The following is a 27,984-nucleotide window of genomic DNA, read 5'->3' on the forward strand; positions in this document are numbered from 1 at the left end:
TTTAGTTATGAGACAGACTTTCCTTTCATAATATCTCATTCATGATCACTGAACTCTTCATGATTTCATTTACTGTAGGGATGCCTTTAAAGCTTCTTCTGCTGATCACATGAGCTCAAGTGCAGAGCTATTCAAAGATCACATAGAAAAGCTCTCAGCTTCAAATCTTAAGAGTACTGTGAGAATACCTATAATTGCCACTGGCTAGAGGTTTTCTAAAACTATTGATATATTGTCAGAGATATCTTGGAACACTTAGTCGTTAATCTATGTGGAATATGCTATTTAATAGATTATTTTATTTAAAAGATTAAGTGATTAAGATATACTTTCCATGGTAATTACTATGTATTTTGTAAAGATACTACACTAAAAAATCTAAACAGTGTAATAAAATGAATTGTTTACTTCCATAATAACAATAATTTCTTCTGCTTTTCCTACTGAAATGAAAAATGTACCAGTAAACAAGAAGGAATGCATCTTTGTGAATTATAAATTGGCAAATAGACCTGAATTGTCTTTTTTGTTTCCTTAAATATTTGTTTTTCAGTGAAACAATCATGTTTCTTCATGAAATATTTCATCAAGGTTTGAAAGCAAGGATTGCTAATTGGCCTACCTTAATTTTAGGTAAGATGCTGTATTTTCTACTGTATTTTTTTACTGTAATTTTTACAGTATTTCTGCAAGTTACTATTCTTTCTCAATTTTTGTAATTTTCTTTTAAATTACTGTAAGTTTTTTGTTTTTGTTTTTTTAATGACAGTGTCCTTTTTGAGTGAAATGCTTTTGTAGAGCTAGTACCATGTTGTTTGGTGTAGTGAGTATACCATGTTGGCAGTAGTATAACTCCTGATATCCAGATGAGAATTCCTCTGTTCAGCCTCGATCCTGAGCACTGTTTACACAGAGGCCCCTGCATTTTCAGTGAAATTATCTGGTTATTAACTCATCAGAACAACTATATTTTGACAGGTGAAAGAACCAAGTATAATGTTTCTGAATATATTGGAAACAGAACTGATTGCAGTAATTCACTTCCATAGAACATAATAGTTTTTTGTTTTTTTAAATACATTCCAAGACTGGATAGCTGGAAAAAAAAGATTTCTTGACTTTTTCTAGCTGACTTATTTGACATTCTGCTGCCAATGCTGAACATATATCAAGAATTTGTTCGGAATCATCAGTACAGTCTACAAGTACTGGCAAACTGTAAGCAAAACAGAGATTTTGACAAACTCTTGAAGCAATATGAAGCCAACCCAGCATGTGAGGGGCGAATGCTGGAAACTTTCCTTACTTACCCCATGTTTCAGGTAGTCTCTGTACATTTTTTTCACTCCTTGTTTTTAATGTTTTGTTGAATCATTTTGTGTTACTGAAATCATGATTGATAGAAGATGTTTCTTGCTTAAGTAAAACTAGTCTCATGCAAACTAATTTAGTTTTTATGTATTTCATTATTATACAGAAACTGCTTATAGACATCTTTTCTCCAACTACATTGACTCAAATCTGTTAAGAATCCTGTATATATGCAAGGAGAATCTTGGGTGAGGACTAGTACCAAAAGAACAAAAAAGGAAAAGTTGAGAAACAAATTCTTGACTTCTGACCTGCTGCAGGAATACGCAACAGTCCAGACAGGGGTAATATAACTGGTACAGCAAGTTAGAGCAATCACAAGCATGTTAGGAGAAATATATTTTGAAACCCTCTTCCAACTTTTGTTCTTCAGTGACCTGGTCTTTAGAAAATGAAAAATATACAGCAGAAGTATTTGAAAATTTCATTAGCCTTATGTTATTTTCTGTTGATCTCTCTGGATTAATTATTTGCAGATGTTATCAAAAGTCTTTGAAACGCTAGTGTGATGGTTTTGTAACTTTTATGTTTGACATAGTTTATTTACCATGTCAATGGTGAATCACAGGAGTTTGTTTGGTAACTGGCAAATGGAGACCCCCTTCCCCCACCCCCCCCAAAAAAAGGGTCACTGCCATTGTGTTAGAACTAGTCAGCCCTGTTATCCTACTTAGAATGCCATTGCTACCTCTAACAGTGTATTTGTTCAGCTTCCAGCTTGTATATCATAAAGCCATAAAGTTTGGGAAATTTTGATTGAACTTTAAAATATCTTGGGATTTTAGAGGGGAGAGAGAGAAGGTCCTACTGATATGTGATGAATAATGTTGTGATGAGGATGTTTTCAACATAGGAGAAAGCATCTCTCCACTTTCTAACTGGTCTTCTAATGGTCTTTCTAAATCTTATTCTTGAAAGATAAATAGTACTGCAGGATCACTTGCTTCTGTTTAACGTTCATGAATGTGCTTTAAGTGATGACAAAGTGAATCAGGATCGTTGTGCTACTATTTGGCCTTTAACTACTGTCAAATCTTGCATATTCTTCAGTGTCCATTAGTACAATATGAATTATTTCATCTGTATGCTAACAGGCCACTACCTGGCTTGTAAAAAATCTAGATGCTTGCAACCTATTACAATTTTAGTAAGGTGTATATGGATCTCCCAGAATGTTTTGAAAATTTTCTGTGTTGACACTTGAATAGCAGCAAGAAAATAAGAAATTCAGTCTTATATTTGTCACTGTCTCTGATCTGATTTTTTTTCATAGAATATTGAATTGAACTTATGTTTCCTCAGACTGAAAATGTACGCACACATATGCAGCCTCTGTGACCAAAAAGTTCAGTATTTTGGCAGTCTTGTTTAGATTGTGTGTATTATCACTTAGCTGTGAATATTTGTTAAAAAAGACAATGTTTGCAAAACTTTTTCAACAAATGTAATACTTCGTATTTAAAAAAAAAAGCTGTATCAAAATTATTTCTTTAAGGATTTACTGATTCTATTCATAATTTATTTTAAGATTCCTAGATACATAATAACGCTTCATGAACTCCTGGCTCACACACCACATGAACATGTTGAACGAAAAAGCCTTGAATTTGCAAAATCCAAACTAGAAGAACTTTCAAGGTGAGACTTTCTATGCTTTTATTCAATAATTCTGAAGGAAAGACTCTGAAATGTAAAATGAATTTTCTCTCTTAAGATTTGGTTTTGTTCTTTTAAAAAAAAAATTATTTTAAAGAAAAGGAACAAAACTGAACCAAAGTCCAGAAAACCAAAGAAATAAATAGTAATATTTAAACTCTTCTAGTCTTTCGTTTAACAGAAATCTACAAGTGCCTTGTATTTTGGATAGGGGAGAACAGAGTTGCTATAGAAACCACCTACCCTTGAGTTACGAGCAATTTTCTTTATATAAAGAAATATATGTGTTTTTTCACAGTTTTTTTTTAAAAAGGGCATTTTCAATATTCTGCAATGCTGGAGATCAGTCAGGGTCTTGAGAAGTACTGAGTTTTCACTCCGTGTTAAGTTTGCATGTGTTAATGAAACAACTGAATATCACATATGCTATAAAGAATGCCAAATGAACTGGAACTAAAGATGTATTTTCAGAATTAGTACTCACTGTAGAAGCCTGTAAAATGAATATCTTCCCAGAAACTCCAGACCTATCTTAGATGCTTCTTTCTGTCAGCCAAGGCAGAAATTTGGTTGCTATCACTAGGAAACAGATCTTTGTGCTGTGAACAAAGACACGCTACAAGAACAAGAATGTATACCTTCAATATCTGGAGTATTCACCAAAAAAGTCCCTGTAAAATATGTTGCTGTAAATGCGTAATTGCTTTATAACTCTTGTTAATTGCATTCTTTTGACCGTTCAGATTTCTAATGCCTTTAAGACACAGTCGCTATGTTGGACAAACTACCTATTAGTTTGGAGCTTATTAATTTTTCTTTTTTGTCCTGCTGCATCTTCAATACAGTCAGCTAAATGTCATGTCCACCACTTTTTAAAGCTCTGGCTTCTTTTGAAAAGCCTTTTGAAGAAGTAGCTGCATTTGCTTCTTGCAGTATAAGCAGGGTCTGCCATATTCTGAGGCCATTTGAAGCAGAGAAGTAATGCCTCCTTTCCCCTTAGTCAGAGCCAATTTCTGTGGGTAGGGTTATATGTATATGTGTATAATCAGATCAAATAGCATTGACTCTGCTTCATCTCATAAGTTAGAGCTCATCCAACTAATTTATCTTTGAATGTTCAGAGTTGGAGGCTCAAATTGACTGATGCTCCTCTGCTCACAAAGCAGGCAATATGGACCATATGTATAAAACATTATGGCTCATTTATTGTAGATGTGAGGGAAGAGTAGGTATGAGACAGCGCAGTCAAGTCAGGAACATCATAACATTATACAAGCTTCTGTTTAAGGTCTGTCTTAGAATAAACTGCTTTTCTGTGTAAGAGGAGGATACTTACAAAAAGAATCGCAGAATCACAGAAACACCAAGGTTGGAAAAGATCATCCAGCCCAACCATCTACCTATCACCAATAGTTCTCACTAAACCATGTCCCTCAATACAACGTCCAGATGTTCCTTGCAGCCCATTCCAGTGCCTGACCACTCTTTCAGGCAAGTAGTGTTTCCTAATGTCCAGCCTAAATCTCCCCTGGCGCAGCTTGACGCCATTCCCTCTAGTCCTATCACCAGTTACACGAGAGAAGAGGCCAACCACCAGCTCACTACAACCTCCCTTCAGGTAGTTATAAAGAGCAATAGGGTCTCCCTTGAGCCTCCTCTTCTCCAGATTGAACAATCCCAGCTCCTTCAGCCGCTCCTCATAAGGTCTGTGCTCCAGACCCCACACGAGCTTTGTTGCCCTTCTTTAAACCTGCTCCAGGGCCTCAATGTCTTTCTTGCAGTGAGGGGCCCAAAACTGGACACAGTACTTGAGGTGCAGCATCTCCAGAGCTGAGTACAGGGAGACAATCACTTCCCTGTTTCTGATGCAAGCCAGGATGCCATGGGCCTTCTTGGCCACCTGGGCACACTGCTGGCTCATGTTCAGCCATGCATCAATCAATACCCCCAGGTCCATTTCCTCTACACAGTCTTCCAGCCACTCTGCCCAAGCCTGTAGCATTGCCTGGGGTTGTTGTGGCCAAAGTGCAGGACCCGGCATTTGGTCTTGTTGAAACTCATCCCACTGGCTTCAGCCCAGCTATCCGGCCTGTCCAGATCCCTCTGGAGGGCCTCGCTACCCTTCCAGCCAACTGGAACACTTCCAGCCAACTTGGTGTCATCCACAAACTTACTGAGGGTGCACTCAATGCCCTCATCCAGGTCATCGATAAAGATATTGAAGAGGAAGAAATTACGAGATGAACCATTAAAGCTGTGATTGTTATGGGGAGCAATCAGGAAGTGAATGGTACATTCAATCATAAACTGAAGCAGACAGACTAGGAACCTAAAACCAAGGTCAGGGAGTCTAAAATGTGTTATATAACTAACACAAAGAACTGAGAAACCAGTTTTGTGAATGCTAGTGAGCATCAAATAGTAGTCTTCTAACAGCTGTGAAGAATTTTCATCTTGGTGGCATCTATCAGATGTGTTCAAGAATAGTCTAAGAACAACTCTGGCAAAATAGGTTCCACTGCTGAAAAAAATGATTACAACAGTGGTTTGAAAGAAGGAAAAGCAGAGCAAGAAACTCGTTCTGGACTAGTCATGTACTGTATGTATATATCTTTTGTGTTGTAAAGGACATTATCGATTCTTTGTGTGTACACTGTCAAAAGTGCAAATGAAATTAGGTGAAATATTGCAAGATACATTTTGGGGAGTTTTAAGTACATTTTGTATTGTGTCTGACAGGGTGATGCATGATGAAGTGAGTGACACAGAAAACATCCGGAAGAATCTGGCCATAGAAAGAACAATAGTAGAAGGCTGTGATATATTGCTAGATACTAGTCAAACTTTCATACGCCAAGGTAAGACTTCTCTTTAAAAGCTACCTATGAAAATAATTGCATTTAAAACAGCAGGATTCACATTGCCATCATTGGGCAGGTCACTGCACTGGGCACAGGTAACATCCTTAAAGTCTAACGGACTGTGTAGGATGATTTAAAAAATACTCAGATAAATAATTTGAGACTATAGTTGTGCCCCATTTCTGTACTGTTTTATTAAGGAACAATGAAAAACAGCAACATAGCAATGGTAAATCATACATGGGACACTACTATACACTGAATAGGCTGTGATCTTCAGTTGTAATTACCTACAGCTCCACAGAGACCAAGGCTGTCTGATCATAATGCCAGCTGATGCATCACCTGGACAAAAGTGCATGAGTAGTCTGAAATTTTGTCAAATGAGAAAGGAATAAAGCAGTTGCTAAGAAAGAAAAGAGCTGTCATTCCCATTTTAATTAGTGCTTCAGGAACGACTCAAATTCATAGTGCCAGAATCATAGAATCATAGAATTGCTCTGGTAGGAAAAGACCTTAAAGATCATCAAGTCCAACCATAACCTAAACATACTACCTTAACTAGCAACACTCCGCTAAATCATGTCTTTGAGAACCACATTCAAATGGTTTATAAACACATCCATGGATGGTGACTCAACCACATCTCTAGGAAGCCCATTCCAGTGTTTAACAACCCTTTCTGTAAAGAAGTTTTTCTTAATATCCAACCTAAACTTACCCTGGAGCAACTTAAGGCCATTTCTTCTCGTCCTGTCACCTGTAAGAAGAGACCAGCCCCGCTCTCTCTGTAAGCACCTTTCAGGTACTGGAAGAGAGCAGTAAGGTCTCCCTTCAGCTCCTCTTCCCCAGACTAAACAGTCCCAGTTCTTTCAGTCTCTCCTCGTAGGCCATATTCTCCAAGCCCTTCACAAGCCTTGTTGCCCTTCTTTTGACCTGCTCCAGCACCTCCATGTCCTTTCTGTACTGAGGTGCCCAAAACTGAACACAGTACTCAAGGTGAGGCCTCACCAGTGCCGAATACAGGAGCAGGATTACTTCCCTACTCGTACTTACCACACCATTCCTGATACAGACTGGGATGCCATTGGCCTTCTTGGTCACCTGGGGACACCACTTGTGACTGGCCGCCAACTGGATTTAACTGCATTGACGACAATTCTTTGGGCCCGGCCATCCAGTCAGTGTTTCATGCAGCAGAGCAGATGCCCATCCAAACCAGCCAGCTTCTCCACAAGAAGGAGGACAGTGGGGGACAGTGTCAAAGGCTTTTCTGAAGTACAGGTAGACCACATCAATAACCGTACCTTCATCCACTAAGCGGGTCACCTTGTCATAGAATAATCCAATATCTGATATACTCGTCCCATCTCTTGAGAGGTGCATTTTTGGGCTTCAGTAGAAGTCCGGGGTACATACAAAGATCACTTCAAGAAGAAAGACAATGAAGGCTTCTTGTTCCAGAAAGGTAGAATTATGTCTAATAAAATGCAGTTAGCAAAAAGAGAGAGGGAGAGGCATACCATATTCTTTATTCTTGGCGGTTTTGGAAACTCCTCCTGCTGAAGCTTAGGTCCATCATATACAGAGAAATGATCATTCCACCCCTGCTCAGCATTTGTGAGGCTGTAGCTGCATACTGTGTTCAGTTCTAGGCCACCCAGTTCAAGAGTAACATGGACAAACTGGAGAAGGACCAGAGAAAAGTTACCAAGATGCTGAAAGGCCTACAGCACCTCTCCTTTGAGGAGAGTCTAAGAGTGCTGGGACTGTTCAGCCTGGAGAAGGTTCAGGGAGGACCTTATCAACATGTATAAGAAGCTGAAGGGAGGTGCAAAGAAGACAGAGTTGGACTCTTCAGTGGTACCCAGTGCTAGGAGAAGAGACACTGAGCACAGGCTGGAACACAGATGGTTCCCTCTGACCATCAGGCAGCACTTCTTTTCTATGGGGGTGTGGGGGTCTTGGCACAAGGACCCAGAGGCTGTGGGGTCACCTCCTTGGAGGTCTTCAGAAGCCACCTGGGCATGAGCCTGAGTGCCCTGTTGTGGGTGGCCCTGCTTGATCAGGGATGGTTGAACCAGATGAAATCAGAGATTCTTTATTGGCTTGTTTACCACCCTGTGATATCAGGAGATAAATTTCTTACTGTGTTCCACAAAATTGTAATTTAAAGTAAGTGGTAACTTTAACTGAAACTATAAACGGATTGCAGTTCTTGCCTTGGAGGGGGGCTCACTCTAATGGTAAAATAAATGTAAAATCTTCATAATTGAAGCCTATTTTCCATTTATATAAGAGTTTACTTCTTGATCTTTTCTAACAAGGTAGTAGTTTTGGATAGAGTAGGTATAGATCTGTAGGGGAGGATTTTAATGAGGTACAAGCTTCTTTGTGTGTGTAAAGCATTACATACATTTAGGGAAGGTTGAGAATTTAATTTAGGTATATCCCTTCACACGATCTTCTTTAGATAGCATCATCAGAAGTCAGAACATTTGGTATTTAAGTAGAATTTAAGCAAAGCTGATAGTTTAATAGGCTTTGTTTAGATTTTGAAATCCATTCTGTAGTGTTTCTATAGTTATTTAGCCAAACTATAAAGCTTTCCATAATAACTTCTGAGATTGTTTGTACAATGGTCACATTTAAGTTACTGCATTATTTTTTATATGTATGTGTTTGTTATAATTGAAGTGTTTCAGGAGTTATGAATGTGGTTTCAAGAAAAATGTAAAATTATTACATTACAGCCACCCTCGGAGAATTACAGGGCTGATTCTCCTTGACTGACTTGTACCATGAAATTTTCTTAAACTATTTTTTTTTTCACTGTGATTACGGTATTTTGTATTTAAATGCATATGATGCTTTTCCCCTTAAAATCGGCTAATACAATTTTGTCTGTGTACCCGGTGTTTCATCAGTGGAAACCTGTTGATTTTTCTGTGGAAATGAATCTGTGAAGGTTGGAATGTTGGAATGTAAGACCCAGGTCAAACCCGTGATTTAAGTAAATCAATTTCAGGTTTAATTATGGGAATACTTTTAAGGTCAGTGGATGAACCTGCATGTTATGAAAGGCTGCATCACAATTTACCTTTTAAAAAAATTAAAGAATATTACACTGTATGAGTGCAGAAATCTGATTTGAGCTGATGAAATAATGGCAAGCCTATTTTCCTTTCACATCTGATTGTAGGGTCACTTTAAGAGTGATGTCCACCTCTTCTAATTTCAGTTAAGCTCCTATTCTTTGTGTTGATTGTGGAGAAATAGATACCTGTTCTGACCAAAAAAAAACCAACAAAAAAAAACCCAACATCAAACCCAAACAAACAAAAAAGCCATTTCTGACAGTGCTTTGCACAGTAAATTATGAATTCGCCTTCAGATTTCCTGGGATCTCCTTTTATCTACTTCTTACTTTAATACAGACTATATTGTTAGGCCCTCTGTCAAGGCAAACAGTATCTTCTTTTTCTTTCTTTCTTCTCTTTGACATGGTCCCTCACCACATCCTTTTCTCTAAATTGGAGAGGCATGGATGTGAAGGATGGACAGTTAGGCGGATTAAGAATTAGTTGGATGGTTGCAGCCAAAGGATTGTGATCAATGGTTCTGTGTCAGGGTGGAGGCCGGTCACAAGCAGTATCCTTCAAGGGTCGGTCTTGGGACCGGTGCTCTTCAACAGTGACACAGTTGATGGCATCGAGTGCACCCTCAGCAAGTTTGCAGACAGCACCAAGCTGAGCGGTGCAGTCGGTACTCTGGAGGAAAGGGATGCCATCCAGAGGGACCTGGAAAGGCTGGAGAAGTGGGCCCATGAAAACCTAATGAGGTGCAGGGTGCTTCACTTGGGTCAAGGCAATCCCAGGTATTTATACAGACTGGGGGAAGACCTCTTTCAGAGCAGCCCTGTGGAGAAGGACTTGGGGGTTCTGGTGGATGAGAAACTGGACATGAGCCAGCAATGTGTGCTTGCGGCCTGGAAGGCCAACTGTGTTCTGGTCTGCATTAAAAAAGGGGTGGCGAGCAGGGAGAGGGAGGTGATTGTCCCCCTCTACTCAGTTCTTGTTAGACCCCATCTGCACAACTGTGTCCAGGCCTGGGACCCCCAGCACAGGAAGGACGTGGAGCTCTTGGAGTGGGTCCAGAGGAGGGCCACGAAGATGATCAGAGGGCTGGAGCACCTGTCCTGTGAGGAGAGGCTGAGGGAACTGGACTTGTTTAGCTTGGAGAAGAGAAGGCTCCGGGGAAACCTCATTGTGGCCTTCCAGTACTTGAACGGCATGTATAAATAGGAGCGGCAACAGCTGTTTATGAGGGTGGATAGTGATAAGAGAAGGGGGAATGGTTTTAAACTGAGACAGGGGAGATTTAGGTTAGATATTAGGAGGAAGTTTTTCACTCAGAGAGTGGTGATGCACTGGAACAGGTTGCCCAAGGAGGTTGTGGATGCTCCATCTCTGGAGACATTCAAGGCCAGGCTGGTTGTGGCTCTGGCAGCCTAGTCTGGTGGTTGGTAACCCTGCACTTGAAACTAGATGATCTCATTGTGGTCCTTTTCAACCCAGGCCATTCTATGATTCTATGATTCTGTGATTCTTTAATGGCCTAAGGCAACAGAGACCTTGATCTGCGATCCAGCATTGGCTGACACCCAGAAAACTGTCTTCTGGAGGCCCCTCAGAGGCCATCAGATATGTTTTCTAATCTTCCTATCATCAGCTGCTCTAAATTTACCTCTGCTAACAAATATGTGACAATTACAAAATTATGGAGAGCTGAGGTTTGAAGAGACTTTTGGGAATTGTCCCATCCAGTTCCACCTACTGAAAGCTTATCAACTGGTGCCAGTTACTCAGCATCATGTCCAGTCACGTTTTGATTATTTCAGAAGAATGGAGATTTTTTTTTTACATCATACTATTAATGAACATTTCAAAATTAGCCTCACTGGTTGTGGCAGTTGTACACTGGCCAGTCATAACAATTTTTTTAATTTTCTTAAGAGGAAATCTGTAGTAGAATCTATGACATGGCAAATGCTCAGTTTCTTTAATCACGAGAGCTTGATGGAAATGCAGTACATTCTTGCTAGATTTTAACTGTTTAGAAATTTGTTTTTTTTTTCTGTAAGTATTAAGCTCATTATTGAAAGGAGATAATGCAGTCTCTCTTCACGCTTCAAAATAGTGATATTTCAGGTCCATGCAAGAATAGTGTTTAACCTTCTGCTATTTTAGCAGAATAGAATATGGTATTTCTGAAACAATCATTAAAAAAAAAAAAAAGAGTTGAGTTGCAAAGCTATATGTGTACATATATCATATTTATAGATATCATTTTTTTTAAGGAACAAAAATAACAAGTAGAATTGATTGTTACCAAAATGTGTAGGGGGAATTTCAGGAGAAAAGTGACTGAAGAATTTTGGAGTGGGAAGCTGAAGCTGCTTTGTATATACTATTGAGCCTCACACTGGGAGCTGGACAGCAACTGGCAACATACAGAAAAGTCACAGCTCTAACTATACAGAATGATCACCTTCCTAACTTTTACAGTAGAAATTATTAGATTGTTTTTTTTCAAGAGAACTTTACAACAAACAGTAAGTAGGGTGGCTTGTGTGGGGTTTTTTTTTTTTTGGTAGAATATAGGTGAATCTAAGAAGTGTTGCATAGGTTTACAGATTTCTGGAGTATAGCTTTTCTTAGTGTTTTGTTACAGTGGCACAAATCGTGTACTCATTCAGTCTGAAAATGTAATGGTTCTCAAAGTACAACAGAATGTTGTAAGTTGATCAGTGTGTATTTTGTTATGTCTCAGATGTATTAATAATTTAGTGCAAATAAGGAACTAAATGTAGGAAAAAGTGATGTAGAACAACAGTAGCTTTTTCAGAGAGTAATCTTAATTTCTCTGTTATTTTGTGTATATGAACTTCAAATTGTGCTTCACTATGAAATTTGATTCCAGATCCAAAATAAAAGTGATCATGATATCAACATGCAAAAAATTGGTCAGAGAATGGTTTTGAGATATGAAATGACATGGAAGCATAGCTTTCTCTGTTTTGGAATTCTGTAGATTGCAAATTCAGACTAAATGTAATGAGATTCAATTCAGTGCTTGACTGGTAACACTTCTAACTGAGCTATGTAGCTCTGACTCTAACACAATGCAAGATTAGAAGAGATCTGCTTCATTTGAGAAAAATGGAGATTGCTGTTCAGCTTTGTTCTCTGATCAACATTATTAGCTCAGAGTTGTATGAGAATTTGACGACTACTTAACTAACTACTAGTTTAGACTGTGCTTGCTTGATTCTGAGACTGTGGTTACAGAGATAGATTTACTACTTCCATTAAAAAAGTACAAATCTATGACTTGTCCTAAAACCCAAAATGAACTGGTACAAAGAAGATAAATGACTTTTTTTTTAAATGGAAACTAATGTGTGTTAATACTTATTAGAATGAAAAGTTGCATGGTTTAATACCAAAATGTTTGGTGGATTAACACTTCAAACACTATCTTCTTAATATTGTTATATTACAGTGTATTTTTTATTTTAATTATTGTCAGGTTCCCTTATTCAAGTCCCTTCAGTTGAAAGGGGAAAACTTAGCAAAGTTCGTCTGGTATCATTATCCTTGAAAAAGGAAGGAGAAAGGCAATGCTTCTTATTTACAAAGCATTTTTTAATTTGTACAAGAAGTTCAGGAGGAAAACTGCATCTACTTAAGGTACAGATGTTACATTATGACTCAATTCTGTATTTCAATTCAATGAAAATGAAGCTTCATTGAAATTTTAATATTGTGGGGTTTTGTTTTTTTTTTGTTCTAAACTGAGATTTTGTGTTGTTATAAACAGAAGTCAGATGATCTATTTCTCACTGCAATACACTTTTCCAGAAGTGTGTGATTTAATAAACCTGGGGCTAGAAAAAGTACATCATTGTCTTTGTATAAGCCAGTAGTGGCTCTAAGTCTGTTTACAGTGCAGTAATCAGCTGCTACCCCCCCACAGAATTATGGAAGAACTTCCAGAGCTGTAATAAATAATATTAATATTTGAAGTCGGTTTTGTTTTCCTGGGCAGCATATTGTCTTAAAGTGAATGCTCCACTTAGAACGCTCTGGTTACACTAGTTGAGAATCAATCTTTCTTGGGTTTGTTTTTGAATGAAGGTAAAATGGCAGTTTATGGATTGATGTTTGTTGAACAAAATTTTAATCTGACAAAGACATATCTGAGATACTTCTAAGACTGCTTAGAAAGTCTTTCTTCTTACTTTCTGTATGCATTTTCACTTTGTAGTCTTTAAATAATTAATGTATTTTGCAAGGTAAATTAAGTGTAACTGAATCTTTCAAAAAGTCATGTATTAGTTTTATTTAAATTCAGAATAAAATGATGAAATTCTAGTTACTTTTTCTGAAACTTGTGAACAAGCCTCTGTGAGACAAATTGTAGTATGGTAAAAATGAAAGAATTTTCCACATTTAAACGTATGATTGATTTGCTTGCTTAAGGAAAATGTAGTATCTAATCCAGCTGGTTTTAGTTCTTGAAAAAGGTACATCATGAAATTGATGTATGTTCCTATGAGCTCTGGATTGTAGAATCTTACTATAAGGTGTATCAATATTTTAAAATAGCTATAATGGCAAATTGGAGCAAATGTCTAAATCTATGAAAAATGTACTTTGTTTTCATAGACAGGAGGCGTTCTGTCGTTAATAGAGTGCACGTTGATTGAGGAGACAGATGCAGCTGATGATGACTGTAAGTTGCCTTCAACTGCTTGTAGTAATTACAGTTCTAAGTGTATATATATACTTCTAAGTTTACCCATGGTTTATTTTTCATAACAAATTGATATGTTCTCCTAATTCATGAAATCAGAGAAACATCTGTTAATTGATTGAGTAGAATAAATTATTTAATAATGGATATACTGGCTTGCATTTGTTTTCCTATGTTTGTTGTTGCTGTTGACATCCCACATAAGATTTCAAAGTACAGTGGCTGAAGGAATGTGACAAATTATTTGCTGACTTTTCTATTCAGCTCTACCCAGAGGATCTTAGAAAGAAAAAAAAAAAAAAAAAAACTTCTGGAAAGACAAAACAGATAATTGAGTTTCTTCTTTCATGAAAGCTGAGAGAATTGGCAGAATTAGTGGAAAGTTTTTGTCTGCAGATTTTGACTACAGGCCTTTTCAAGTGGAGTAATAAAGCACATCCCCAGGCTGGGTGTTTTGTTACTCTTGGCTTCCACCCTGTAGTTTTAGATGAGTATTACCCATGAATTGTGGAAGTAGTTTCATTAATTTCAGTAATCCTTCAGTGTACTGAGAACATGAAATATAGGTGTTAGAAAGACCTCAGCCTTATTTGGCATTTTAACATGTAACTTACATTAACTCCCACTATTGTATACTTGTAACTTTTATTGTATTTGGTGTATGTGGAAAACGAAAATCAGTGTTTTGGATTCCCAGTTACATTTACTCTTTGTCAGAGAAATATTTTAATATAACTTCTCCAGTAAGTCCAGTAAGAAACAATATTTTCTTTATACTGTGATTTGAAATCTTACATTTTGTCTTTTTTTACTCCTTTCACTGTAAAGCAAAAAGCTCTGGACAGGTGTTTGGACACCTCGATTTCAAGCTTGTAGTTGAACCTGCAGATGCTCCTCCTTTTACTATTGTCCTCTTAGCCCCTTCACGTCAAGAGAAAGCTGCATGGACAAGTGATATAAGTCAGGTAGCTTTCTGCATTCTTTATCCTGTTTGTCATGAGATTATTTATTCCATGTTTCTGAAAACTAATCCAAGAGAAAACTGATTTCTTGAGAGCTGATTGATTGCAGTGTATTTGAAAATCCCCTAGTGTTACCTGTTCTCCCTCCATTGACTTGTTAGTGGAGCTGAAAAGCTGCATGACTGAGTTGTGTGCTGCATGCCGACAAAGCTTGGAAGTGGCCTAATAAGGTATAGGTAAACACAGCAGCTGAGAGAACATCGGGTGAAGTAATTTGTCAGACTGCCAGGGGAAAACAGTAGAAAACTTTTCTCTCTTGATTATTCCCTTTGAGGAAAGGAAAATCTGCCCCAGCTATTGCTTTCTGAAGAGATTTGAGGGCAACAACGGAGATATTTTAACAATGTGAGAATGAAGAAGATTAAGCTTTTTAAGAAAACAGAGAAGCTGAATGATGGAGTCACCAAAATTGGAAAAGACCTCCAAGATCATCTAGTCCAATCATCCACCTACCACCATTTCGCTTCTAAACCTTGTCTTTTGGTATACCATCTAAATGCTTCTTGAACACCTCCAGAGATGGTGAATCAACCTCTGCCCTGGGCAGCCTTTGCCCAGCAAAGACTCAAGTCCACGCTTTGCCCAGCGGTCAGCATCTAACCGCTCTTCTGGAGAAGAAATTCTTCCTAATGTCCAACCTGAATCTCCCCTGGCACAACTTGAGGTCATTTCTTTTAGTTCTACTGCTGCTTACACAGGAGAAAAGTCTGACCTGCACCTTACCACAATGTCCCTTCAGGTAGTTGTAGAGAACTATAAGGTCTCCCCTAACCCTTCTTCATAGGAAACAATTCTAGTTCCCTCAGCCTCTCCCCATAAAACTTGTGCTCCATACCCTTAACAGCTTTATTGATCTTCTCTGGGCACTCTCTTGGGCCTCAATGTTTTACTACTAGGGGGCTCAGAACTCAATGCAGCACTTGATGTGAAGCCTCACTTGTTCTGAGTACTGGGGGATGATCGCCTCTCCAGTCCTGCTGGCTACACTACTTCTGATACAAGCCAGGTTGCCACTGGCCTTCTTTGCCACCTGGGTGCACTGCTGACTCATGTTTAGCTGAGCATCAACTAACACTACCCGGTCTGTTTCTTCCAACCAGCCTTCCGGCCACTCTGCCCCAAGCCTGGGGTTGCTGTGGCCAGAGTGCAAGACCTAACACGTGGCCTTGTTGAACTTCATCCCACTGGCCTCACTCCACTGATCCAGCCTGCCACAGAATCACAGAATGGCCAGGGTTGGAAGGGACCTCAAGGATCATGAATCTCCAACCCTCCTGCCACATGCAGGGCCACCAACCTCCACATTTAATACTAGACCAGGCTGCCCAGGTCCCCTTCCAGTCTGGCCTTGAACACCTCCAGGGACGGGGCATCCAGGTCTCTCTGAAGGGCTTTCTTACCCTCAGGCAGATTAACACTTCCTCCTAACTTGGTGTCATCTGCAAGAGTAGATACCATTTTAGAAGAGTAAGGACTCAAGACCCTGTTCAAACACCATGGGCATTTTGTTGCTGCTGAAAAAATCTCCTCTCTTCTACTTTAAGCTTGTCCTTTGGCCCTAGCTCCCTGTTACTTTGATTCCTTCACCTCACAATTTTTCTAAGATTTCATCTGTCAAATAACTGATAAATGCTAGGACTATGCAGTCTTAATGGAAACAGCACTGAACTGCCATGGGCAATTTCGTGCTTAGAGCTTCTTTGCAACATTTAAAAGTCACCTGGAGAAAACTGTATTATTATTAGAGATCTGTGTTGTTTTTTTGTCTCAGTGCTTTAAAGTAACAATTTGGTAAAGTCATAATGTGAATTATTTGAATTATTTAAGTTTGAAACCATTGTTAAAAACCTGAAATTAAAAGCACATATAGTTAAATAAATCATAGAAGACCAGAAAAGGCCTCTGGTAATCTTTGACCGATCTAACATCAGTCATTATTTTGCTAGGCAATATTTCAAGTTCAACGGATTATTCTTAAACTCGGTGTATATGTGCATGAGAACTTTGGAAACTCCATTTTATTGATGTGAAGTAATAGTGTTGTCTGCACATACATAATCGTTGAAAATAAAATTTGAAAGTATTATAAAAGCAAGAGTCCTATAGTAGTATGTATGAGATACTTGTTCCAGATCATAAAAGCCCTAACTACTGGCAGAGTGCAGACTTCCAAGAGCAGGGTTTTGGGTGCTGCATTATCTCAACTACGTCAGAATACAAATCAGCAAAAAATGCTGTTAGATGGCTTTGAGCTGTACTTACACACCACTAGTGCTGAGCTGCTTTGAGGCTTGAATAACTTGTAAACTTCTTTTGGCCACAGCACAGCCTGTAATTTCAAACTAATGTGTGCTATCAACATGTCCCAGAAGTGTCTTTACACTTTCTGATACTAGCCTGAAACATTTATACAAGAGTTTTCAGTGGACTACTCAGACAGCAGCTTGATAGCTGTATTTCACAGTAATAGCACTATTTGCATTTGTTTTTGAAGGAAATGTGTGTTTTTAGAAACTATTTGTCTCTCACTTTATACATATAATGTATAATATTCTGACTTTCTTCCAGTGCTGATTTTTCAAGATATGATAGAAGTATTTAACATCACTCAGTTTCAAATGAACTTCAAGGTTATCTCAATTTCAACTAAAAATCTGTAGCCATGTAAAAAAGATTCTGGGCCAAATTCTCTGAGCATGCTGGTAAAGATGCATGGACTTGAGTCTCTGCAAATCAAAGGAGAAGACTAGAGAGTAATATCTGTTACAATTGCTTCATCACTGCTTTTCTTTTATGAAAGTACCTTGTATTTTAGTCTGCTCAGACTCTGTGAAAGCTATATTTCAGTGATGCTAGTGGTGATACTAACAGTGTGGAAATTAACCCTTTACAGTGTGTTTTGATATTAACAGTTCACAATATTTATTTTCACAGTGCATTGATAACATAAGGTGCAATGGTTTAATGACCATAGTGTTTGAAGAAAATTCTAAAGTCACTGTGCCACATATGATAAAGTAAGTGAGACAATTTATTTCCAGTGAGCAAAATTTGTTTGTTTGCTTTTTAATAAAAAAATTTAAGAAAAGGAAGTGTGTTTTTGGAAAATAAAGTATTTACGCCCCCTCCACTTACCCTCATTTTTGTTGACCGGAATTAAATCTTAATCCAACATGTATTTTTTTCAATCTGTTTCCTGAAATAGTAGGGATAACTGAAAATGGCCAACTCTGAAGTCACAGTGTTGGACTATATAGTATCACAGCTCAATTTTCTCTTTTATTTCTGAAGCTGCAGTATGTTATGGTTTGGATAGTAGTTTAATTCTGTATTGGGCATTTATTTTCTGTCCTACTACTCATCATTTTATTTAATGTATTTTTAAATGTTTGGTAAACCTACACTGAGTGCAAACAGTTACGACTTTCCAAAGCATTCCAAAGCCTAAATTTTTCTTTTCCTTGTTTGTCCTATTTCGAAGGGGAAAAAAAAAAAACACATCCTACAGTTTTAACATCGAATTAAGGTAGTTTCTCCATAAGAGTATTCCTATGTTGATGAAATACAAGAATGCAGTATGTATTTCTTGGTCCTGTGTTGACAGGAATAGCTGAAGTGATACCTCTAGTGTACCATAATCACTCTTCCTCTTTGGTGAAACGTTCTACTTTAACTTTTGTGTAGGTCTGATGCACGTCTTCATAGAGATGACATTGATATTTGCTTCAGCAAAACTCTAAATTCCTGCAAAGTACCTCAAATCCGTTATGCAAGTGTTGAACGCCTTTTGGAGAGGCTAACAGACTTGCGATTTCTGAGTATTGATTTCCTGAATACGTTCCTACATACTTACCGCATATTTACTACTGCAGCTGTTGTACTGGAAAAACTTTCAGACATATACAGACGGCCTTTCACTTCCATTCCAGTTAGGTGAGCACTGTCCTTTGTCTTCTATGGTAAATTACTTACAGAATTACCAAGAATTACCATTTGTTTGTTTTTAACCTAATTTCTGTGTAAATAATCTGAGAGGAAAGTTCTTACTCTATAAATACGGAGTAAATTTTTAGGTAAGTCTATCTCAATTTTCTGCCTGGGCTTTGAGGTCTAAATATCTCATTTTGCCTCTGCAAGTGTTTTCACTTCAATCTGTTTTGCATTTGTTACTATGATGTTGCTGTTTTGTTTCTTGCTTCCAGGGCTTTGGAGTTATTTTTTGCTACCGGTCAAAACAACAGAGGAGAGTACCTCGCTGATGCGAAGTCACCACATCTCTGTCGCAAATTTTCATCTCCCCCTCCACTGTCACTTTCCAGAACATCCTCACCTGTCAGAACTCGAAAATTGTCATTGACTTCACCACTGAATTCAAGAATTGGTGCCCTTGATCTTTCTACTTCATCTGTGGCAAGCAGTCCTACCTCAACGTATAGTCCAGCCACTTCTCCTCCACCAACAGGTAGCAAAGTACCTCTCGACCTTAGCAAAGGGCCCTCCTCTCCTGAGCAAAGCCCTGGCTCCATAGAGGACAGCTTGGAGAACCCTCGCATTGACCTCTGTAACAAGCTGAGGAGAAGCATTCGAAGAGGTATTCTATATTTACAGAACAGTGAATGTTACTCTTGGGTAAATGGAGCTTAATTTTCTCAAATGGAAGCTTAATTTTTATCGGTCTACTGCACAGCAGTTGTTTCTTTTTCCTTGTCCCTTTTTTTTTTTTTTTTTGTGATCACAGTAACTTGCACTGGGGAATTAAATACACTGCTCTTGGTGTCTTTTCTAGTGGCTGTGTTTCCTCCGTTTGTTTTTCCTTTTTTGTGGGCATTGTAGTATGGCAGAGTGGACCTGTCTGTTTTCAGTCCAGCAGAATGTTTTGGATGAAGTAAAAAAAAAACAAACTTGATGCCAGTTGCAGTTGGTTGAAGTTGTGCTGTGAAGTAAAATATTAAGCTAAAAGGAAACAGATATATAAAATTAGTGGGAGTTCTCCAGAAAGATTTAGTTGCTAATTCAAATAATTTATGTGAGCACTGGGTGCACTATTGAGATTCATAGCACCTGATTGTTATCAGTCCAGAAGGTAGATGTCTAAAAAGATGAATTGCTATTGTACAAATGCTTGTTGGCTTTTGTAAGGCACCTTAAAATAGGCACTATTTTCAGAGGAATAATGCTAGTTGATATAAACCTCACTGTGGGCATATAGAATGAGAGCATTGCACACAGAATCACAGAATAATTTAGGTTAGAAAGAATCCCTTAAGATCATCAAGTCCACCCATCAGCCTAACATTACAAGTCCACCACTAAACAATGTCTGTAAGTACCACATCCACATATCTCTTCAATACCTCCGGAGATGGGGATTCCACCACTTCCCTGGGCAGAGAATAGATGACAAAGCAAGAAAGTAGCTTTATTTTCATAAGGCACGCATAGGGTGAGTAGTTATTGCTGTTTGGGAATGGAGGTATGGTCTTCTGAATTGGAATAAAAACATACTGTAATTTTTTATCTTGTTACATTAAGCAAAAGATGAGGAAATGCAACATTTCTGTTTTCTTCCTAAAATTCTAGTCTTCTAGTGCCTGACTTGTAACCTGAATAAATATAACTGGAAGATAGCTTGGTCTCTTTACAAACTGCAACAGTGGAAGTTTGTAAAACCACAGAGGAAAGAAGGTAGCCAAATGTAAACTAACAAAAATATCACTGAAGCATTATATCTATTTCTTACTCCTGCATTGTTTTTACGCAGTGTAGCGTATTGTTCAACATACAATTTTTTCATCAGGCAGTATAGCCTCATTAGCATTCCGGGAGTAGGTGACTCTTTATGCTTTCATAAAATACTGGTTGGCTGTTACATTTAAACATTATTTCTGTTCTCTGGATATTTGTGGATTAATTACATAACAGTCTATTTATATGTCTAAAATACAGTATTTGCTATATAAAATTGGGCAAATTCTTTGCATGCACCAGGATAGTCATATTCAAATCTTTATTATAGCACATTCCAAAATATAGTTAATAAAGTGTTAATTTTGAGGTGATCTGTAAATAGGTAACTGTAGTTTTTGATGTAAAATTTTTTGTCATACACTAAATGCACACCTACTAAAGTAGAGATTATTCTGACCTAGCGTTAGCACCATGCATTATTGCAGAAGTATTCTCAAACTGCATTCCAGTCTGTCAAAGCTGTGTCACCTGGGCAGCATGAGGGAACATTTGGAAATGGCAAGAATCTCATATAAATGCTAAATGGCTGTCTCTAGTCCCTTTAGAGATCTCTTGCTGAACAGTTTGCACACAGTTTAGAGGAATTTGCAACTAGCTTTGTTCTCCAGGGGAAAGTCCTTTTGTCACTGCTTATCACGTTCAAGAAGAGGAGTAACTTTAAAAAGAAATTGCTCACAAAGAATGGAGATGAGTAGTAGGAGAACTACATAATGCTGATCTGCATTTCTGCATCATTCAAACATAGTTCTTTATTTTTGAAGTTTTCTGGGTAAGGAGATAAGTTCTGCTTGATCAGGAGCTACCACCACCTCATAATTGTTAATGCTATTGCTCTGGTACTTGAGGATTTCCAGGAAAACAAAGGTATCTTATTCTAAATCCAAAATAACTTTACAAATTCAGTTTCTCATGACCTATTATTTATGGTGATGGTTGCTATTTTTGAACATGGTTCATTTCTGTTCCCAAATTTTTGCCTCCTCCCACACTATCAAACTTTATTTGTATTTTTATATATTTTTTGTATTTTTATATTTATATATTTGTATTTTTATATACTTATGCTGAAGGCACAGTTGTTGTAAATATCAAACATAAAATATATTTTATCAGCTTTCTTTTTAAAATGCTTGGTTTCCCTGCACGAAGTATTTTTTTCTGCTATTCTGAAGTTATGACTATTTCTTTTAATATGTTCCTAATGGAAGAACTTTTCCACAGACTAATCAGTTCTCCACTGTTGTTGGCCATTTTATTAAGCAGTATTCTGATTATAGATAGTAATCTGTCAAGGGTTTTTTCTTGTGAGCTCATATGAAACTTATGACTTCAGGTTCCGTTATTATAAATGCATTTTAGTGCATACTCTGTTGACTTAAATTGCAGTAATAACCAAGCTATTTTTTAAAAATGACTACTTTCCATTTTTCACCAAGTTATTTATTTATTAGCTTTTGTCTGGTTATGTCATCGATACAAAGCTTTCATTCCAGACAGTAATTACTGCTGAATCTTCTTAGCACAGAAGATGCACAGCAAGTTCCAAAAGCAACAGTATTTAAATGTAGCATTATATAACAACTACAGAATGTAGATTAAACATAAATAATTTTTGTGTATTAGATTTGGTATTTAAACATCGGTGTAAAATGTTCTTAATTAATGGCCATTTTTAAAATGTTGCTTTTCAATGAAGATCATTGTGACACACAAATTCTTTTGTATCATTGCAGTCAGTTTGCTCAAATTTGTCTGTTTGCAGATTTTTTATCTTTTGGTGTTCACACACTGAGAGTTCTGAGTCACTTGCCCACTCTTAATTCTCTTCAGAGCTGTACTGTGTTCGTATCTAAAACGAACTAAACTGACCATGCTCTGTACTTTAAAAAGGTGTGTCACAAAGCCACATACCTTTTCTCCCAAAGACCTCTTAATATGTTGTAAATTTTGAGCTATCATCCTGTTAATAACATCTGTTCTCTTTTAAAGCAGCAGTTCTAGAATCAGTGTCAGTGGACAGAACTATTCCTGAAAGTACCTCAGCAATGGATACCACAGAACTTTCCCCTTGTAGATCCCCTGCAACACCACGTCATCTCCGCTATCGTCAACCTGGAGGTAAGAAACTGAAGTTTCTGCCCTCTGTAGCTTTCAAGAGTTTAAATAATGTAGGCATAGTCTTTGCAAAATATTCGAAATCTGTAATCTTTCAATAATGTGAATTATGCCATTCAGTTAATAAGTGAGGGCTGCTCTGAAAGTAATGCTTCCTTTTTTATTATTGTGGCCAATGATGTCAGAGGCAGATGTTGTGTTGTTGGTGGTATAACAGTAGAGTTTGAACTTTACTGCCAGTATTGTTACTCTGCTGTATTTTGTTGCTGTGTGACAAATGGCAGCAGAGGGGCATACAGAATGGTATTTGATGTGGAAGTTTATCTGTATATATTACCTTCCTCTGTGTGAAAAAAATGGCACCCATTGACATATATCTATAATTGTTAAATGTTTCTGGAGACAGAAGATGAATGTGAGCACAGTAAGAGTTGGGTGGAGCATTTCGTCAGTGGCAGCAGCAATGTGAAAGACAAGCCACATTCTGGACAACCATGCACAGCTGCCACACTATGAAGTGAAGAATGTCTTGATCAGTTCATCCATGTGGCATATTATGATCAGGAAGGTGTGTTTGGAGCTGAGTATAGGTTTCAGTACATTGGAAACAATGGTTGCCAAAATTGGAATATCTCAAAGTTGGAGCCAGGTGGGTCCCGCAAATGCCCAGACAGGAATAGAAAGAACACTGCATGCAAGTTTGTCAGGACCTATTGAACCATATGAGGCTGAAGGTGAGTTTCCTGGGTTGCATCTTTACTGATGATGAAATGTAGTGTCACAACCACAAGGTGGAGTCAAAATGGCAGCCCACGGAGTGATGACATGAATTCCCCAATGAAGAAGTTGTTCAAGATGTAGTTCCAGTGGATGAAGTGATGCACGCTGTCTTTTAGGACAGAAGAGGGGTGATTTGCTGGATTTCCTGGAACCTGGACAAGCCATCAACTACCGATAACTATTTTGCGACAGTGATGAAGTTGAAGGCTCAAATTTCATGAGCTGGGCCAGACAAGACAGCCTTTCTCTTACAGCACAGTGATACCAGACCCCATACTAGTCTTAAGACCATGGAGCACATTGCCAGTCATGACAGGAAGGTCCTACTACACAGACTGTGAACACTCTGGATTTGATGCTTTCTATCCTTAATCTCTTTCGGCCAATGAAAGATGGACTGTATAAGCAACATTTTCTTAGCAGTGATGCTTTCATAGCAGGTATGAAACTGGGACATCTTCACTGCTGCTGACTTTTCACAAGTCTGGCATGCAGGCTCTTGTTCATTGCTGGCTAATGGTGTTGACTGTGTTGAAAACTTCTGTTTTGTAGGTGACAATATGCTCAATCAGATAGAGTTCTTGTGCTCTTTATATCTGTTTTAGTTTTTCCATGGAAATAAATTGGAGGCACTATTTCTGGAGAGAAGTATGTGTTAATAACTGGAGACTTGGAAGCATGTTGGAGCTTTGTGTGTGATGAAATTTTCTTCAACAGCTTGAGCAGGATGTATCCAAGTTCAGAACTAATACTGACTGAATCAATCTTATTCTCACAAAATTCTGTAGACATTTACAGATACTTTTTTTTCAGCTGCTAAGGAGACATATTTTGGACATGATAGGTAATCATGAATTACACAATACCCAGTATTGTCATTGGGAAGTGACTGTGTGAGTTACCTTGTGTGAAACTGAAAATTTACAGTTGATAGCGAGTGATTTGTTCCAAAATTTGAATAAACTGCTCTGTTGAAGAAGTAAAAGGAGAACTGGAGCTCCTCAAATAGTTCTCACAAGTTTCTTCAAAAACATTAACTCAGCTGTGAGATCTATCCATGAGCTCTGTCCACTTAAAATGCTATCTTCTCAAACAAACCAGATCTCAAGGCAGTTGATACTTGGTATTAAAAAAAAAAAAAAAAGGAAGAAAAAGAAAACAGAACAAAGTCTTCTCAACTGTTAATAAGTTACTGAGACATCTCAATACTAAACCAATAGTAATATTTTGCTATTGGCCATAGTTGCAGGATGGCAAAACTCTGGAGTTGGAAACTGTGGGGAGTAGTACTATATTATTTGAGTACTAACAGAATCAACATTGACCGAAGATCATCCCTGAAGAGAAAATCTGACAGATTTTGCAAAACTGTACTCAAGTGATGAGTGTGAAACTGAAAAGGATCTGGGAAGATCTGTAAATCTCATCTGATTTGTTAATATGCTTTGTCCTTTAATATGTTTGTTGTTTTTTTGTTTGTTTTAGTTAACTGTCTGTACCATTACTTTTGTCTTTCTGTTTCGTTCACGTTTATTCCTCATCCTTAGCAATGTCTTAAGAATTTTTTTCCATAGCAACATCAATTGTACAAGCCCACAACAAATAGTCAAATTGCAGAAATTATGGTGATATTTTTATTTCCTTTAATATGGAATCATAGAATCGTAGAATTGCTCCGGTTGGAAAAGATCTTCAAGATCAAATCAATATAAAATCCAATGACAATGAAAATATAAAGTGTTCCAACAGTATAAAACAGTGTATGAACATTAGTAAAGATTTCAAATATTACTGTCACTTACCTGAAAAAATTAAAGGCATGAACTTTCTCTGTCTGTTCTCTTTACAGTGCAAACTGCTGACAACAGTCACTGTGCTGTTTCTCCTGCATCTGCTTTTGCTATTGCTACAGCTGCAGCAGGACATGGGAGTCCGCCAGGTGAGAAAAATTTACCAAAAAATATACCAAACATTAAGATCTTACGTCTCAGAAGATAAATATTTCTTAGGAATTTACCTGAATCCTAAACAGCCTCTGATTTGTTACTATAATCTGCTTGGTGTCTTGTGTACTCTTTGTTTTGTGAACTCTAAGAATATTACCAAATTCTTAAGCAAGATTTTGAATGATCACTGTATAAGCCTATGATCTCTTTTCTTGCTTACTTAAATTAGAATTACATTTACATTGTTTAATACTATATTACCACATTTTATCCTTTATGTCTACTTTATGCTTTTTTATCCTTTATGCTGTGGTTGTTTTCTTTCAGTGAGTGAGTAGACATCATGCAGCAGTAACTTCTGGACAGTAAGAGTTGTGTATTCCTATTAATTTTGTATACTTCCTTTGATTTTTAGATCATCACAAAAATTACATTGTTTCAGAGCCCTTATGAAACTTACACAGCAGGTATTTAGTAAATTTTTTTGAAGTGAAGAATATCTTGCACCAATTTTTTAAAGAATAAAATATCTTTTTAGCATTCATTTAGTGAAATTGTTTGCTTTGCATGCAGATCCTCATACTTGTTAACATTCATAAACCATGAAAGTGGGGCTAGAAGAGACTGAAAATGTGCTTAAAATCTTGAATAATTGTATGGATGAGGCTAAATTATCAAAAAAATGCTGTGCTGTTTTGGGGGAATTATAGAATGGCTTGGTTTGGAAGGACCATGAATAGCATCCAGTTCCAACTCCTCTGCCATGTGCAAGGACATCTCTCACCAGATCAGGCTGCCCAGGGCCCCATCCAGCTTGGCATTAATCCCTGGGATGGGGCATCTACAGCTTCTCTCAGCAACCTGTTCCAGTCCCTCATCACTGTCATAGTGAAGAATTTCTTCTTTATATCTAATTCAAATATCTTCTCTTTCAGTTTAAAACAGTTACCCTTTGCCCCATCACTACGTGCCCGTGTCAAAAGTCTCTGTCTTTCCAGTTAGCCCCCTCTTAAGCCCTTTTGAAGGGCTGCAGTGAGGTCTCCCCAGTGTCCTCCAGGCTAAACCCCAACTCTGTTAGCATGTGTTCGCAGAAGAACTATTCCAGCCCTCTGATCATCCTTGTGGCCTCCTGTGGACGGGTTTCAACAAGTCCATGTCCTTCTTGTGTTGAGATCCTGTACTTGGATGCAGCACTTCAAATGAAGTCTCGTAAGAGTGGACTGGAGAGGGATGATCACCTCCCCTCCTCTGCTGGTCTTTATTTGCTTGATGCAGCCCTTGGGTTGGCTTTCTGGGCTGCAATTGCACATTGCTGGCTCGTGATGAGCTTTTCTTCCTCCAGGTATTTTTTTGCAGGACTGCTCCCAATCCATTCATATGACAGTGTGTACTGATATTTTGAATTGCCCCAACACACGTGCAGGCCTACCTCATAAGTCTGTTCAGATCCCTCTGGGCAGCATCCCTTCCTTCTGAAGCATCAACTGCACCACTCAGTTTGGTGTCAACTGCAAACTAGCTTGATTGTACAGTCTGTGTCATTGATATGGATATTAAACTGTACTGGTCCCAGTACAGTCCCCTGGAAGCACTGCTTGTTACTGATCACATCAATGCTGAGCTGTTGACTAAAGATCTCTTAATGCAGCTGTCCCACCAACTTTATGCACCAAATAGCCCATAAATACATCTCTCCAGTTTGGAGACAAGGGTGTTGTGTGGGATCATGTCAGAGAACTTGCAGAAGGCCAGGTAGATGACATCAATTTGTCCTTCCTTGTCCATGTTGTCTCTTCATCATAGGCCAGCAGACTGGTCAGATGTGATTTGCACTTGGTAAATCATCAATAAAACAAAGAGTGACCAATAGCGTAGCAAACAAATTTCTACTTTACCAAGAATACCTAACATATTTTAAGAAAAACAGTTAATGTTAAGTTGATCATTTTATTTTGTAACAGTTCCAGTGAACATGGGCTTCAGGGAGATTGCATTGACCTAGATTCGAAATCTAAATCTTGTATACTCTATATATTTGGAGAAGTGTATTTCTTTGTCAAATTAAATTAAAAAACCAAAATCTCCTGACACAGAAAACAAACATTTGACAAGAAGCAAATAATTCATCCCAAGTAAACATTCATATATTATTTCGTTGTGAATACAGCAGCTTATTTCAGCAATTCAGTCATCCCATTTCAGGTTGGATACTTTGGTTTTTCCAGCATGCTGCATGCTGCAAAGCTGCTTTTCTCCTCCTACAGCATGCTGATCTGCACTGTAAAGGATATACCATTTTTCACGAGAACAAGGTGACATGTTACAAGAGAGGATAGGAGTGGGATGGAAGCTTGTGGTTGGCAGAAGGGCCTGGCTTCTTCTGTTTAAGCATTTATTTTTTAAAATACATATGATAGGAAGAGGAGAGAAAGTGAGAAAAGTAGGAAAAAAAAATCATTGGGGGAGTGTCTCTGACAAACATGATTTGCATGCAGGAAAATAAGTCCCATGCTAGAAAAGAGATAAGTTGATTTTACTCTGTATAATTGTAATGACTTAAAAGACTAATTAAAATAACAGCTGGAAGTTTGAAAGCATCTTCTAAAAAATGAATTGCTTATGTACTGTCCCTTTCAGTTAGTTGCCTGGACATATCTCTGGTGGTAA

General features: G+C 37.9%; 1 protein-coding gene across 3 annotated transcripts in view; it reads left to right on the top strand.

Annotated features, from left to right (window-relative positions):
• The window catches only part of RASGRF2 (Ras protein specific guanine nucleotide releasing factor 2), a 123,676-nt gene that overhangs the window by 47,621 nt on the left and 48,071 nt on the right, over positions 1 to 27,984 (top strand). For 2 of the 3 annotated variants that reach the window (XM_085214322.1, XM_010726097.4), the window contains exons 6-17: positions 554 to 633; positions 1,129 to 1,322; positions 2,900 to 3,009; positions 5,767 to 5,885; positions 12,480 to 12,640; positions 13,619 to 13,685; positions 14,535 to 14,671; positions 17,663 to 17,745; positions 18,413 to 18,661; positions 18,931 to 19,319; positions 22,466 to 22,594; positions 25,221 to 25,310. In XM_085214322.1, coding sequence (XP_085070448.1) covers positions 554 to 633; positions 1,129 to 1,322; positions 2,900 to 3,009; positions 5,767 to 5,885; positions 12,480 to 12,640; positions 13,619 to 13,685; positions 14,535 to 14,671; positions 17,663 to 17,745; positions 18,413 to 18,661; positions 18,931 to 19,319; positions 22,466 to 22,594; positions 25,221 to 25,310 — 1,808 coding nt within the window. The remainder of the gene's footprint in view (positions 1 to 553; positions 634 to 1,128; positions 1,323 to 2,899; positions 3,010 to 5,766; positions 5,886 to 12,479; positions 12,641 to 13,618; positions 13,686 to 14,534; positions 14,672 to 17,662; positions 17,746 to 18,412; positions 18,662 to 18,930; positions 19,320 to 22,465; positions 22,595 to 25,220; positions 25,311 to 27,984) is intronic. The other variant, XM_010726098.4, reaches the window with a different exon arrangement.

Source organism: Meleagris gallopavo, chromosome Z (assembly GCF_905368555.1).
Source record: "Meleagris gallopavo chromosome Z, MGAL_WU_HG_1.1, whole genome shotgun sequence".
Taxonomy (NCBI): domain Eukaryota; kingdom Metazoa; phylum Chordata; class Aves; order Galliformes; family Phasianidae; genus Meleagris; species Meleagris gallopavo.